Below are 15,577 nucleotides of genomic sequence, written 5' to 3' on the forward strand. Positions count from 1 at the left end.
TCCTAAGGGATCCAAGTCTCAATAGAGCACAGGGCTCCACAGGATGCTTTTCACACCTCTGCCTGGCTCAGCCCTAGATCCAGATCCCCTCTGGGAACTGGACCGCAGGCAGCACCACATGTGTATTTCTGAACAGACACAAGCAGCCTTAGACCAGCCAGCATCCCTCCCTCAAGCTTGTTCTCCTCCTCTCCTTTTCAGCTCCACGAGAAATTCGACCTCCTCAAGCGGACACACCAAGAAGAGAAGAAGAAGGTGGAAGACAAGAAGAAGGAGCTGGAGGAGGAGGTGAACAATTTCCAGAAGAAGAAGGCAGCCGCCCAGTTGCTCCAATCCCAGGCCCAACAGTCTGGGGCCCAGCAAACCAAGAAAGACAAGGATAAGAAAAAGTAAGCGGGTGTCGCCCCCACACAGCGGGGTCTCTAACAGTTTATTCCTCTTGCATGTCTCTACTTTTCCCATTTGCAGACTGGAAACTGGTCTGTTACCAGAAAGATAAAAGCGAGTATTTTCTCTACAGTGCAGGGGAGACGATAAAGGTTTTTAAAGTATTTCTAAAGGGTACACAAACACTCATGTCTAAAACTTGACCACACGATCAAGTAAGCAGGACTGGAGCCAGCTGTCGTCTCCAGTAGCATCTCTGAACCGACACTAGGACTCTCGAGAAGACAGTGTATTTCTCTTCACTACTCTCTGGAGACAATCCTCCTGGCTCTTGATGAAAGAGCAGCCTAAAATTATGATTGTTAGAATTATTTTTCTATTCTCTCTTGTAAAGCTTGAGAAGCCAGTCATTGACCGTCTTGTTCCCAAAATGAAAGATTCAGAAGAACTGCCAGTGGCCACTAGTTTTCCTCTGAACAAGATGATGAATTGTTTTATTGTGAAAATGAAATCAAAATACCTATCCTATTAAGATACTTCCACCAGCTCTCAAGACATACCTGTATCCACACACACACAGAAATTTTTTTTTAATATAGCCTTGATTTAATGGGCCAGGGGGTCAGACTCTGCTCGAGTTGTCACTCCCTATGACATTCCAACAGCAGTGGCCTGAAGCCAGTGGGAGATTTGGGCCTGCCTTGAAATTCTGTCATTTGATGCTTTATGGCAAATCACCTGAAAGGCTCAAGGGTGCCATTTTAGGACAATTACTGTTGGTCTGACAGTAAGCACAGAGGTCAGTAAGTTACCGGAGAAGAAAACCTTAGTGGTAGCCAGGTGGTGAGCCCATGGGTGCCACCCTCTTTGTTTAATACGTGACCCTCTGAGGGCAGCGAGGAGACAAGTCAGAACCTGTTTCGGGATTCTTGCTCTCCACCCTCAGATGCTAAGGTGCCAGGGGAGAGGCTGACAACTAAGTAAACACTAAAAATGTTGGTACCGGAGCAGGCAGAAAATTACGTTCTTAGACATAATACGCGGGAGCCTGCGTGGTCATCAAGTCTGATCAGTGGACAGTAAGCACAGTAGTGAGGTGTTCACTTCATCTCCGTCAATGTGCAGACCTGCCCCCACAAGGAATAGTGTTATGTGGTCTGTGGTAGAGACCAGCATGCGCTGCTCCAGTGACGTGCAGAGAGAGTTTGCAGTTCTCCTCTGCAGACCTTGACTTTCCAAGCGCTGAGCCAGCAAGCAATGTGTGAAGGGAGCAGGGGAGCAAACAGATTTTCTAAGCAATAGAAGGTAGTCAGTGTAGGTGAGCTGTGGTGTTAAATGGGGTTGGTACAGACCCAAGCGATCAAAGGACTCCAGGGGCTGAAAATTGAGTCATGCTGGATTAATTCTGAGTGACAGCTGCCTAGATTATAATCCAGTTGAAGAACGCGCTTTGTAGTAGCTCTACACCTTGGGGGCAGTGTCGGTCACTAATGGTGACGATCCCCATGCAGAGTCAGAGATTAGTGATTCCTTTAGGGAAGACACAACAAAAGCCATTTGGCATCATACCCTTGTTGATCCAAACCAACCCAGGATAAAAATAGGTTTTGTGTGGGTGTGTACACATCTATAGGCATGAATGAAATAGAAAAAAGCTGCTGAGTCATGGTTTAGGAAACCCAAAGTCAAGTTTTCCTACCCTGAAGCACAAAGTGCATAAAGGTACACGTTTTAGGACTAAACATGTTTATAAAAGACCAGCAATGTTCCAAGGATATCTCATTTATACTGGATGTGCCTTTAAGCAATAAATATTCCAAGAGCTGATCAGCATCGTGCCTCCATTTTCAACCGTCCCTCTAATAACAGACTTCTCCGTGTAAGGAGGTTTTTCTTATCCTTTAGAACGTTTCAGGTTATTTTTTTCCCAGCCTTGGGCCTTAGCGATGTATAATGCTTTTCAAGTTTATGTGAAGTGTGTGTGAACTCTATTTTAGCCTTATTTATACATTCTCAGTTATTATTAAAGGAGTTAGACTTAATTTGGTGCACAAGAGTCACCAGATTTTGTGCTTGACAACAGCGCGAACTTTTTGGTAACTTCTTAAAGGCACTTAAGCTCACTTTCCCATTTGAACAGTGAAAGCAATTGCCAGTTGGAGGCCAGAAGTGGAAAAGTGGGGAAAAAAAAAAACTCACTTCTCTTACTGCCAGTGGAGAGTTTTGGTTAGAGAGGACCACAGACAGACAGTGACCAGGGTAACAGGAACAGTACTTTGAAAATACATGGGAGGCTCTTTCCTCCTTGTGTAGCTGGAGGAGGAGCATGGGAGCTGTTCAAGGGAGAAAATTTAAAAAGAGATGCGTGTTTATTCACCTGCTATGCTTCCACCTCAGAGCTTAACTAAGTTTTTCTAATAGTTTGAAATTCTTTGTTTTTTTCTATTCTAATGACACGCTCCCTCTTTAACATAGGTAAGGCTTTGTACTTTCTCCTTGACCTGTAGTGGCATGAGAGCATATAACATGTCCTAAGATTATAGACGAGGTAGAACTAACCCTGGTACTGCCTTTAACTGGACCCCACCTCCTGCCACCAAGTCACTTTCCTTGCTCGCGGCTACACCTCCGTGGTGGGAGTGCCCGAGGGTAAGTTGTTCAGTAGACAGTGTTCATCTTTTCTGAAAACTTTGCCAGCCGGCAGTTTGGGGGTTTAAAGACGCATCCATCCCAAAAAGAAAGTTTTAAAATCTCATTTTAAAACTATACCTGGCATCTGATAATGACAGTTCACAGAATCATCCACTCATTTTTTTTTCTTTTTTAAAACATATTTTGACTCTTGCTAAGGAATGAAGTTGCATGTTTTGGATTTGCCTAAAATTAGACATGTGGATCTTGAACTTGGCGTTGCTTTATACCTAAGAGGGGGAAGGCTCCTGGCATTGCTATAGCTATAACCATATAATGATTGTCCTTTTTTTTTCCCCTCCCAAATAGATCAGTAGCATGTCCTCCATCCACTATATTCCAACTGCCAAATTATTTGTTTGAAGATGTTTATTGTATATTTATTTATTCTCTGACTCTAGAAGCTCAGAAATGGAATTTTCAACTCCTATTCAGTACTGCTGTGATGCCCAAATCTAATAGATCCTGGTTTTGTGTTATTTGAGAAAATGAAAAATCAAACCACAAATCTTTCCAGTAGAACATGTAATGGTTTCAAGAAGTCACTCGTGAATTCCGAATGACCTGCAAATGGAAACTAACCATGTGTTCTTTAATTCAGTATTAAAATTTTGCTTTTGCTTGTCATGTAGTATATAGCTTACTCAAATTTTTGGTTTTAATTTCTGTCGATTCCATAATCATTGCATGAGCATTCACCATCACCGAATGCTGGTGCTGGCGCTCCTAATTTTCCTTCTTTTAATTTATTATTATTTCTAACTTTTTTGTTTTGTTTTTTAACTTGCAGTGCAAGCTTCACATAAAGCCTGGCAAGCCAAGGATGGTCCGCATTCACCTGCTTTTGCAGTAATATTGTATCTCTGCCATCTGTGTCCTTTTATTTTGTTTTATTTTTATTTTTTCCCCTTCCCCAGACACCATATAACTATTAACTCATTTTGCTGAATGTTGTTGGGTGGTGGAAAATGATAGAACAAGGGAGTCACAGCAAAAGCTATGTGCAGTGGGACTTTGTTTCTGGAAACGCAAATGACTTGCCATTTATGCCTGTTCAGAGTGGCGGCGGTGGCAAGCATGCCTGTCCTGTGACTTATGTGTTGCTTGGGACCAAGGGAAGGAGGCTAAATTCCTCCGTGTATGTCTGACAGGAAAACTTCTCACCACCTCAGCAGCTGAACTGTAAACCTGAATAGCCCTGACAACTTGCTTTTCTTGATTATTCATCTCCATGATGGAAAGGCTCTGAACACCTTCTGATTCTTCTACTCACCTGCCCCAAACCAAGGTAGCTTTGTATGTAGGCAGAACGGTGGGTAAGCTTTACCTGACTTTTACCCTTGCGTGGATTTTTATTACTTTAATAACGTTATTTGGTCTGGATTGTGGATCTGTTCAGACTGGTTTGTCTCCTCTTATGGCTTTAAAAACATGTCTGAACCCCTATCTTAAGTCCTAGCCAAGCTGGACTGTAATAAGAGAACAGTGATTCTATTTACTTGTTTCAGGGCAGCCTTGGCCCTCTCACTGATAGCCCTTTCCAAGGCTGATCGTACAACGTTCTTAGCAGAAGAGTCTTCTACTAAGATTAATGGGCTTTTTGCAACCTGTTTGCTACTAACAGTACCCCGTCTTTTCATAAACGCACCTAAATCTGCTCTCAGTAGGGTGAGGGCCTAATGACTGACTCCAGGGTATCAGTGCTTCGAGTAACATTTTTCAATAATTCCAAGGAGAAATTTTCCAGAAATATTTAAAATAGAAAATTTGTTATAAACTGTATCATCATCCAGCACAAGTTTGAGGAGACTTTGTCATTTTAAGATAGAAATGAGAAGGGACATAACACAAACCCACGAGTCAAGAAAGCAGAAATCCAACTTCACATCCCAATTTCCTGGCATATTTTGATATTTGGCCAAAAGAGGGATGAAGGAATAGAACATCTAGTCTTTCAAATCCAGTTGTCTTGAAGGAATGGCCTCACCAAGACTCACTCAACATGCCCTCTATGTTTAAGACCCATTGCCCCATCAATAAGAATTAGGAATTAGTCACATTTCAGGACATAGACTACATATGCCAGATTTGTATGGAAAGGAGCATACCTAATTTCTTTTCTATACTTTTCATTCTTGAGGCTTATCCTTTCAATTTCTTAGTTATCCCCCCTCCCCCCCATAAAAACAAAACACTCCCAGCTTCTCTCTGACTCCACAGTCTCCTACTTCTTACTTGAAAGAATAACCTTTCTTATGAATCTGACCCTTCACCCCTGCGTTTTCCTTTTGGCCCTCCCTAGTCATCCATTAGATGGGCTTCCCTAGTGGCTCAGATGGTAAATGACCTGTAATGCAGGAGACCCAAGTTCAATCCCTGGGTTGGGAAGATCCCCTGGAGAAGGGTCTTCATTAAGTCATACATTAAGTAAATAGAACACACATACACACTTTTGTTGTTTTTTTTTTTTAATTTAAATAGTAAGTCTCTAGTTGATTTCAGTAAATTTTTCAACCTTCTCTTTATCCTCAACGACACTCTTAGGAAAAGAAGGAATGGGCTTCCATGAACTGATTTAGGCTTAATTAGGCAAAACAAGGAATCAGTTTTCATGGAAGCTCAAACTAAGCTGGGATAGAAACTGCAAACCAGAAGCAGCAATAGAGGTGTAAAGATAGGCTTTAGAAGCTCCTGGATCAGTGCTTCTGCTTTTGTTTTTGAATGATTCTAGTCTGAAGCTAGCTGTGCAGCAGCCAAACATCAGGTGGCATGCTGATTCTAACCGTGGGCTGAATTTGCTCAGACGCTGTGCGCCAGACAGAAGCTTGAATACTAGTGCTGTATGCTTGTTCCAACCATTGCTTGTGTGCGCATTTTTGTGCCTTGTAACAGGAAATACACTTCTAAATCCTAAGAATGCGTCCCTTGAAAATGACCATTTTACATGCATCGCTAAAGCCTTTTTAAAGTGAGCCCAACCGCGAAAGGCATCCAGCTGACTTTTTGATTCCAAGATTGTTGATTGATTTTTTTCCCCCATTAAATTTTTCACAGAAAAACAAATCATGGAGAGTCAGGGAATAAAAAGTCAAAAGAAACATATAAAAGCCTTTTTTTTTTTTTTTTTTTTAAGTGCATTGCTTCTCAACTTTTTTCTGCCCCTGTTCCCCGGCCCTGTTTGGTTTGTTATTGCTGCCCTCTCTTCTTTCTGTATCTGTGCCTTTTTTCACAGTAGTCCTTGGCTCTGCACGGAGTAAATGATACCCTCAAATCTAATTGGATGTGCTTTCGCCTTTGCATGTAAGTACAGTAGTAAGCAACCTTTGAGATCTTTTTGGCTTTTTAAAGAAACAAATGGGATAGGTGGAATTATTTCTTTTTTTTTTTTCCTGGATGGGGGTAGGGAGGTATTGGTTTGAGTATCCTTTGTTTTCTTTTTGTTTTTAAGACAGAAAACTATATTTTAAATGGCTCACATTTATCTCTTTTTCACAAGAAACACAGAGATTTGACTTTTCCTTGGTGTCAGTGTGGAAGTCAGAAATTATCAGTCCCAGTCTGTGTTCTACATGGCACTGTGGGTTCGTTGGATATTACAGAAGGTCCTTGGTTCTTTTTTTTTTGTTATTTTTGGTTGTGCCATGTGATCTGCAGGACTTTAGTTCTCTGACCAGGGATTGAACCTGAGTCCTCAGCAATGAGAGCGTGAAGTCTTAACCACTGGACCCCCAGGGAAGTCCCAGAGGGTCCTTGGTTCTGACTGTGTAAGTAAAGCTAGAATGAGAAACTACTACTTTCCACTAGAGAAAAACAAGAGAAAGTTTTTTTCATGTTACACTGCCTTTATGACTGCTCAGTGTTTTGGTGATCCTGGTTTACTGATCTCTCCCTTGTGCTAACTACTACCAAGGATCACCTTTTTTTTTTTTTTTTTAACCCGCCAAGACAGCTCTTGCTGGCCCTTCCCCAGATCTTTTGTTCAACCATTATGACCATGCTTTTGCTTCTTCTGGACTTTAGATACCTATAACGGTTTCAAGAAGGATGTGATGGAAAAGCACTTGTGAGAATTTATGGGCAGTTGAGAGACTAGCTTTTCCCAGCTTAGGCTCTTTATTAATTGGTGAAGGTTTTGTCTAGAAAGGACACCTCAACCAGGGGAACATTTAACATAATGCTGGGCACAGGTTACTCATCTTCCTTCTCTGCTTTGTGATCTCACCAGCAATAACACCTCATATCTTGTGCACCTCAAACAAACAGACTTGGTTTCCTCACTTTCTTGATATATCCATCAGTGTTTCATAATACAGACTGTTGAATCAGGTTTTCAGCTGTTACCAACTCATTTCATACTGTCTCTGTGTGGTCCTACCAAAACTGTGCATTGAGATCCCTTTGCTTTGCCATTCACAAGTGTCTGAAGTTGTCAAGTCTCAACTTCCAGAAGTCTTGGTTCCATTGACAGGATACATATGTGATGACTCTTTAGGGGGAATTGATGACGTACAAAGTCTAGATTGTATGTAGGTATGAAGGGAATTTTTTTAAATAAATGGAAGATTAAGCTGTGAACAGCATTAGAACTTTGTCTATTCCTTAATTTTAAAATATGCTGATATGCCTTAAACTGTAGTTGTAGATCATTGTCATTTTGCTGTTGGAAAATAACCAATGTGTTTTTAAAACTGTTGTGTAATCTCCTTTCAGTGTTAATGCAGAATTGTCATATATGTAAACTGCATGTTAGACACTTGTCTTTTTTAAAAAACTAAAACAATTGTATTGGTGTGAAGCATATCATTTTTTTCAAGTATGAAAGTAATCCCGCAGCAAACTTGCTTAGTCATTTGGTGTCTGTGGAGGTAGGAGCGTGGTGGACAGGTAATCTATGCATATCACTAGTGCCAAGAACATAAAGTGGGAGAAAATATATTTTTACCCAAACATTGTGTGCCCTTTTGTGAGTTCTTTTTAGTCACTGTTTGATATACAAATGTACACGTGTTTATAACACTGGATAAAAGAAATAGGGATGGAAGTGTCTCATGCTTTCCTGCTTTGTCTGGACTTCAAATGCTACCATCTGGGCAGCACCAGCTCCTCCAAGACGCTTGCCACGTGGTGTTCTGTACTTCATACACTGTCTCTGCCACCCTTTGTCCCCCATTTCTGTCCCCTTCTACCCTGATGAGCACCCCACTGCCCCAGCCGAGGCAGCCTCTTCCTCGGCCTCTGGTGCCAGCTCTGCTGCTGTTGCTCCCACCTCAACTGATCATCCCTTTACTGACACACCACTGTTCTTTCAGTTTGTTGTAGAGAAGCTCCTTTTTAAAAAAAAAAAAAAGCCTTTTAAGAATCAACTTTGAATCTGAACCTTTCTTTTTTCTCTTCTGTAGCTTCTTCTTTATGTAACCATCCTGTTGACAAGCCCCACTCTCTCCTAATGGACATAGAGCATTAGAAGAGCAGGAGCTGTCTGTTCACACGTGTTGGGGAAGAGTTACCTCATTTCCACCATCGCCTTCTGTTCTTTTAAAGTCTGGGTCAAATATTGCACTGCTGTTTCTGTCAATGTCTGTTTACAAACCACTGCCCATAGTGGTTACTAAAATGACTTATCGTCACCAAAAACAGTAATACTTAATAATACTCCTTAAAAGGAAATTGAGTGAAACAGAGAACTTGGGCCAAAACCCAAAGTAGCCATGTGTTGGGATCTTGCTTAGCTGTCATGTTCTTGAAGCTGCTGACCCAAGAACTCACGGACTGAAGATAGCATGGACCCTAGTCTGAGGGTCCACATACTTGATCTCATGTAAACTCCAGACCTCTGTCCCATGAGAGACCTTCTGAACAGTCCCATCAGGACCCTCAACCATCCATCAGGTCATAAGATTGGGGCAACAGTTCTCCTTCCTCTTGGTAGCTTGATGAGTTGTTTTGAAGTTTGGGGTATTTTTCTAAACATTTGATATTGCATGAACAAAGATGGCTGCAAGTTTTAAATTTGGAGTGTTCTATTGATACAATATTTTTATTTTTCAGCTGATCGACTGCCTCTTGAGAGAGAGAAGTGGGCATCCTTCCTTTAAATTCAGGAACCACTGTTGTTTTATTTGACTCTTTCTGTTACCTGCATCCTATATATAAGTTTTTGGGGTTTGGGATTCTGTTTTGGAAAAAAATTTTTTTTTCTACTTAGCCAGTTTGTTTTTATGTAAAGGTTATTCAGACTTAGTTTTGGTATCAAAATTATGCCAATTTTAAGCTCAAGGAGAAAGTTAAGTGACATTTAAGCCATAGAATTGTGTTTAAGATGCTCTCCTCATCTCACAGCAACAAATCCCGGTGCTGTCACTGGGATTTTGACCTGCAAGTCTTAATCATGTTTAAAATGTGCCAGTGTTGGGTAGGTGATTTTCCTGCCTCTGGGACTCAATTTATATTTAAAGGTATGTTAAAATAACTTTCTGGCCCATCCTTGCCTTTTTATTTATTGTGAAGCTCTTCTTTACCACGTGTCCAGAGTTTTTGTGTCCTGGACCATGGAAACAAACCCCCAAGTACATATCCTGTCCCAGACAACAGGAGCGTTGTTAACAATGGTTCTCATCCATATTTGCCAGTCAGCCAGGTGGCTTTCTCCACTCTGTTTGCCAAAGGAGGAAAAAAAAAATGCTGAAAATCACTTAAAGTACACCCACATGCAAACACACACTTCTGGCTGTTGAGTCAGTGATTTCTAATGCTGACTCATTTGTGATGGGCTGGATTCAAGGGTAGGTTATTTTGTTAGCAGTCACCTCTTAGGGGCAATTTTTGTAGTCAAGGTGCAATTTCCAAATTCATTTCTATTTTATGCATGAACATGCAATTTGCTAACTTTTCATTTCTTATCAATAGTTTTTGCTTATTTCCATCATTTTTTAGCCCCATAGCAGTTGGAGAAGGAAATGGCAACCCACTCCAGTGTTCTTGACTGGAGAATCCCAGTGACGGTGGAGCCTGATGTGCTGCCGTCTATGGGGTCACACGGAGTCGGACACGACTGAAGTGACTTAGCAGCAGCAGCAGCAGATGGATATTGGTGGCAAGAGAGTTCCCCCCTTTATTTAAGAACGGTAAACATATGCTTTGGTTGAAAGGTGAAATGATGAAGCAACAGTGCCTGCCTCCTGAATCATTTGATTCCTGGAAAGAGGTTATTTAATCTAATTGGATAAGCATACTGGCGAGAGGCTTCCTTTACTTAGACACTGTTATTAAATGTTATTAAAATCAAGTTCATCTGAGCCATTAAATAGTTAAAATATGAGTTGAGAGCCATCCCCTCCATATTACACTATAATCTGCAAGGATAGAAATCTGCTAAGATGTGATCACATTTGATGGATGGATGGGTGGGTATCAACTCATTAACTGATGCTACAGCATGACATACTATCAGTCTTGTAAGTTGAACACAGACATCCTATTGTGTGAAACCACTGTGATTACTAAGCACAATAATTGGATTTATTTTAAGCTCCTTTTAGTATTTTAATATCAACTTTACCCTATTGCTCATTTTGAAAACAAATTTTGTGTCAGATTGTAAAGACATTTTTTGAGCAATATTTAAAACTCAAATTAGGCAGTATTTTTGTCCTTAACTAGAGAAATGTGTAATCTATTACTGCTGTTCCCCTTTTAGGCCTCAGGCTAGAGAAGTGTAATGGTCACATCTTCGTGGGAGGGGTGAGGGAACTGGTTGTTCCATCCAGGCTGGTTTCTGTTCAGTTATCCAGAGAGTGGGTAATGGACAGCACAGGTCAAGCACACAGCTAACCTCCATTTTACTTCAGGTGGTTCTTTTTCTCAAGTGTTGATAAAACTGGTAGGTTCTCAAGTTCTCTTGGCTGACCAACTAAGAGAGATGAAAAATAAACATTACTCGCTTGTCCCAAGCTAGATTGTTGAAAAGCAGGGAGAACTGAACCAGCTGAACCTATTTTGATTGATAACAGGCTTTTTTTCATAGTCTTAAAAAAAAAAAAAAAAACACCTTGCTTCAGCTACAGACTCTTGCCTTATTGCTGAAAGTGTATCCTAGATGATCTCTTTGAGATTGGCACAGAACATGTATAAAGGAGAAACCTGATCTTCTGAATTAGTATGCACTGAGCTGAGTGAGAAAATTAGGTCATCATACCAGTATGCTCGACTGTACTTTTTCCCATCAACTGTACCTAAACTTCCTTCTTAGTTATTCTGACTTTTCTGCTTATCATTGTCCCGTATGAGTAAACAGTTCTGGACATCTGAAAAACTAAGGAAATAATTTTCTTTACCTAAATGACAGTTCTATGCAAAACCTTTTGCTTTGCAGATGACTGCCATCTTTCCACCGTGGAGACTGTTGGCAATATGGCTCACTTTGAAGATCCTTGCATTTGAATCCTTAAGACTGTGGTGTTTAGTCCTTGTGACTGATGCCATGTAACTTTCAGACCAACATGCAGCACCCTCAGGGCTGAATGTGTTCATATGAAAAGACTAATTGCAAGCCTGGGCATCTGCTCACCTCCTTTTCCAACCTTCCTATTCTGACAGGTAGCTGTAAATAAATGAGATCTTTTGGTTATTAGTGGAACATCGTAGGAGGTACAGATGAAGATTTCATGTCTTCCTCAGATCAGTTATTTGCAGTACTGTGAGCTGAAACGGCCTGTCAGTCCACTACGGAAACTTGCTTGGCACCAAAGAAAAGCTTTTTTCTTGGCAAATTATGGGACCAAGAGGCATGAAGCTATTACTTTAAGGTTGGTTCCTGTCCAGAAAAAAATTTTTGTGTGTGTATGACGGGGGGAGGATACAGAATAGCGTTCTACAAACTCTGCTTAACCATGCCCTGCACAGGGCTTTTAGAACATTGAAGAGGTGTAGCTCTAGCTCTCCTTGCTCTTTCTTTATATCCATCCGTCTTGCCACTCTTTCCTCTCCCCAAATACTTTTATACTACACTAGGCCAACATTAGGCACTGGGGATGTAGCCACACACTATGAATTGCATGTCTCTGAATACCTCATACAGCAAACTCTGGGAGTAAGAGGTGAGCCCTTTCTGGGCTAAACTGCAAGAGATAATAGTATTCTGGAAAGGAAAACACACTCCTGATTGCTTTTCAGTAGTTTTAAGTCCACTGGCCTACTGTTGGGTAATATAGTAAGGTCAAAAGTTTTGACATTGGATCTGCTATGAAACTCGTACTTTATGAGTTGAGAGAAATGGAGAGGTTCAGCCTCCTAGAACCTGAAAAACTTAGAGTTGTGTGCTGTCTTTAAACTTATCTGGTAAGATGTTCTTGGTTACCTCTTACAACAGCTGTTCAATGATCCAGAGGTGGCACAGAGAGGTATGTCTCTGTACTACACATGGGAATTACATCATGCAAACCACTGCAGAAGGTCCCTGACTTAATATGATTTGACTTCGTGATGGTGTGATACACATTAAGAAGAAACTGTAGTTCTGGATTTGTATCTTGTCTTGGGCTAGCCATATGCAGTACGGATACTCATTTTGCTGGGCAGTAGCAGCAGGCAATGGCACCCCACTCCAGTACTCTTGCCTGAAAAATCCCATGGATGGAGGAGCCTGGTGGGCTGCAGTCCATGGGGTCTCGAAGAGTCGGACACGACTGAGCGACTTCACTTTCACTTTTCATTTTCACATTGGAGAAATGGCAACCCACTCCAGGACTCTTGCCTGGAGAATCCCAGGGACAGAGGAGTCTGTTGGGCTGCCATCTATGGGGTCGCACAGTCAGACATGACTGAAGCGACTTAGCAGCAGCAGTAGCAAGCTGCAGCTCCTAGTCAGCCATGCTACTCATGAAAGGAAACAGCTGATAGACTTACAACCATTGTTTTCCACTTAAGCACAGGATTCAACAAATTCCATAGGATATGTGATTCCTGTGTTGTAGAACAGGCTTAATGTGTTAAATGGATTCAGCCCAACTGGAGGTTAATGTTAAGTGTATTGAGTACTTGAGGTGGACTACGTTCATAATCTATGGTGTTTAGCAGATTAGGTGCACTAAATGCATTTTGATTTAAGGATATTTTCAACTTATGAGTTTATCAAGATGTAACTCTGTTATAAATAGAGGAGGGTCTGTAAACTGAATACAGTGAGAAGCTGTCATTTTAACTCCTTGTTCCTAGCTTTACCACATTTAAGTGCAGGACCAAACAACTTAACCAAATATTAGGATCTTTAATTTTTAAAATGTTTTTGTTGTTGAGACATATTTAGCCACATCTAAGTCCCAACATGGCAGATCTTGGTAATTTCCCATCAGTCCCACGTGCACCGGCCTCCCATGGCTTAAGTGATGTGAACTCATAGCTGCACATGATGCTGATGTTTAGAAACAAGAGGTGAGGCCTTAAACTGCTCATTCCCTCACAGTAAGCTGTTTCTCCTGAAACTTAAAAAGATGTTTTTTCTAAAAGCACCATCTAGTGGCCAAAGCTCAAAATACTAACAGGCTTAGGAGACATTCTCCTGTTAAGAGCTTATAGACTAATTTCAATGACTTGAGTCTTTAAAAGTTACAGTTACATGTTAGACAAAACATATCACAAAGCTTTATATCTGATATGTCAGAAGCTGAACCTTGTTAAAAATTCCTGGCCATGTGGCCTTGGACAGTTCTCTAATCCTCAACCTGCTGTGTCCTAGGATGGCTGGGAAGGCACTGGCCAGTTATCTCCCTTTCCAGTTGAAAACTACAACCTACCTTAAGGCTCCCCATGATGACGGCCGAGCATCAGTCACTTTAGTCACATTGTGCTGTTCTGGGCAGTAATGCTCAAGGGCAACTTACTTTCTTGTTTCAAGAATTTCAAATGAGTAAAACCCAGGTAGGTAGAAAATAGGGAGCATATATATATATATATATATATATATATATATATATATATATATGCTATACATATTTCTCCTGTGTTCTAACAACATAGGAGAAAATAAAAGAATACTTCGGGGGCAGATACCAATGTCTTATCTCTCAACAGTAGGAATGTAGGCTCAGATTCTCATCAGCTTGGCCAAGCAAGAAGCTATATTACAGCTGCTTTCAGAGCCAAAGGTACCCGGTCAGGGACATTTCTGACAAATCAGAATTAGTCTTTTTAACTGGCATTTGAGAGTACTCTCCTTTCCCAGCCCTCCCCTCCACACTAAGACATCTGTAGGGGGAAAAAAAAATTCAGTTCTTCACAGATAACCAATTTAACACCAGTCCTGCAAAAGACAATGAAGTAAATCACCTGGCTTTTCCCAGTATGAGCTTTAAGAGCTAGAGCATGCACATTCACTTCTGTTGGAGGATGAGAGAGTAACTTATTAGAATTAAACTAATTTATCCCATCACGTTTATTCCTTTACTTTTGCAGATCCTTCATGGAATAACAAGTTTTCTAACCACCAAGAGGTACCAGGCAATTTGATTCCCCAAAGCTCAAGTTTCCAGATATTGGAAGAGAATTGTGTGATGCTAAAATTTAAGTACTGTGGATAAGGCAATGGCACCCCACTCCAGTACTCTTGCCTAGAAAATCCCATGGACGGAGGAGCCTAGTGCGCTGCCATCCATGGGGTCATGAAAAGTCGGACACGACTGAGCGACTTCACTTTGACTTTTCACTTTCATGCATTGGAGTAGGAAATGGCAACCCACTCCAGAGTTCTTGCCTGAAGAATCCCAGGGACGGTGGAGCCTGGTGGGCTGCTGTCTATGGGGCCACAGACTCAGAGACGACTGAAGCGACTTAGCAGCAGCATAGACTAATGAGAAGAGTTTCCAGTAAAACAGGATCAAACAGTAGGAACATCCTTAATGAGAAGTTCCTCACTGTTCAAGCATGTTTTGCTTTTTTTTCTCCCTTAATCCACAAGTTCAGGTCCCAGAAAACCAAAGTTCTGGAAGAGCTCGTGGTAGCTCAGGTCTCCGGGATGGTGGCAGGGACATAAAACTGAAAGGGTGCATGCTCAGGAGGGTCTGGTCTCCCAAGTACTATCATTTAATTGATATACGGGTTAAATATCTCGGCTTTGAGGCACGAGACCTGGCAGCCCAACCATTGCAATCCAGTTTCCCATGAAAACAATACCTTTTCCCCCAAACTGATTTGCCATCAATTAAGGAAATATTCTGATTCTAGACTCAATGTTATCCGTAGATTTCTATGTAACAAAAATACTCATTTGTTGAGGGGGGGATGGAGGGATTAAATGCCATTTTTAAAATGATGAACATGTGTAGTTATAGACTTCTTGAAGCTCCCACAACTGAGGTGAATTAAGAAACAGAACCAGATGACCGCTAGGATAAGTGGGATTTTTTTTTTTTTTAATGTGTATTTGCAAAGTCAGCCTCATGCTATCTTCACTCCCTGTACTTCAATGTCAGGAGACATTTCCCCCTTGATTGGACTGTAGCAGGTA

At 41.2% G+C, this 15,577-nt stretch overlaps 1 protein-coding gene across 8 annotated transcripts in view; it reads left to right on the top strand.

Annotated features, from left to right (window-relative positions):
• The window catches only part of SEPT11 (septin 11), a 104,614-nt gene extending 89,895 nt beyond the window's left edge, over positions 1–14,719 (top strand). The window contains exons 9-11 of one of the 8 annotated variants that reach the window (XM_018049614.1): positions 202–389; positions 6,311–6,378; positions 9,127–9,547. In XM_018049614.1, the coding sequence (XP_017905103.1) occupies positions 202–389; positions 6,311–6,335 (213 nt within the window). In that variant the 3' untranslated portion in view covers positions 6,336–6,378; positions 9,127–9,547. Of the gene's footprint in view, positions 1–201; positions 390–3,868; positions 7,870–8,477; positions 8,638–9,126; positions 9,548–14,526 lie in introns of those variants that run through there. The other 7 variants (XM_018049616.1, XM_018049615.1, XM_018049613.1 and 4 more) reach the window with 7 other exon arrangements.

Source organism: Capra hircus, chromosome 6, assembly GCF_001704415.2.
Source record: "Capra hircus breed San Clemente chromosome 6, ASM170441v1, whole genome shotgun sequence".
Taxonomy (NCBI): Eukaryota; Metazoa; Chordata; class Mammalia; order Artiodactyla; family Bovidae; genus Capra; species Capra hircus.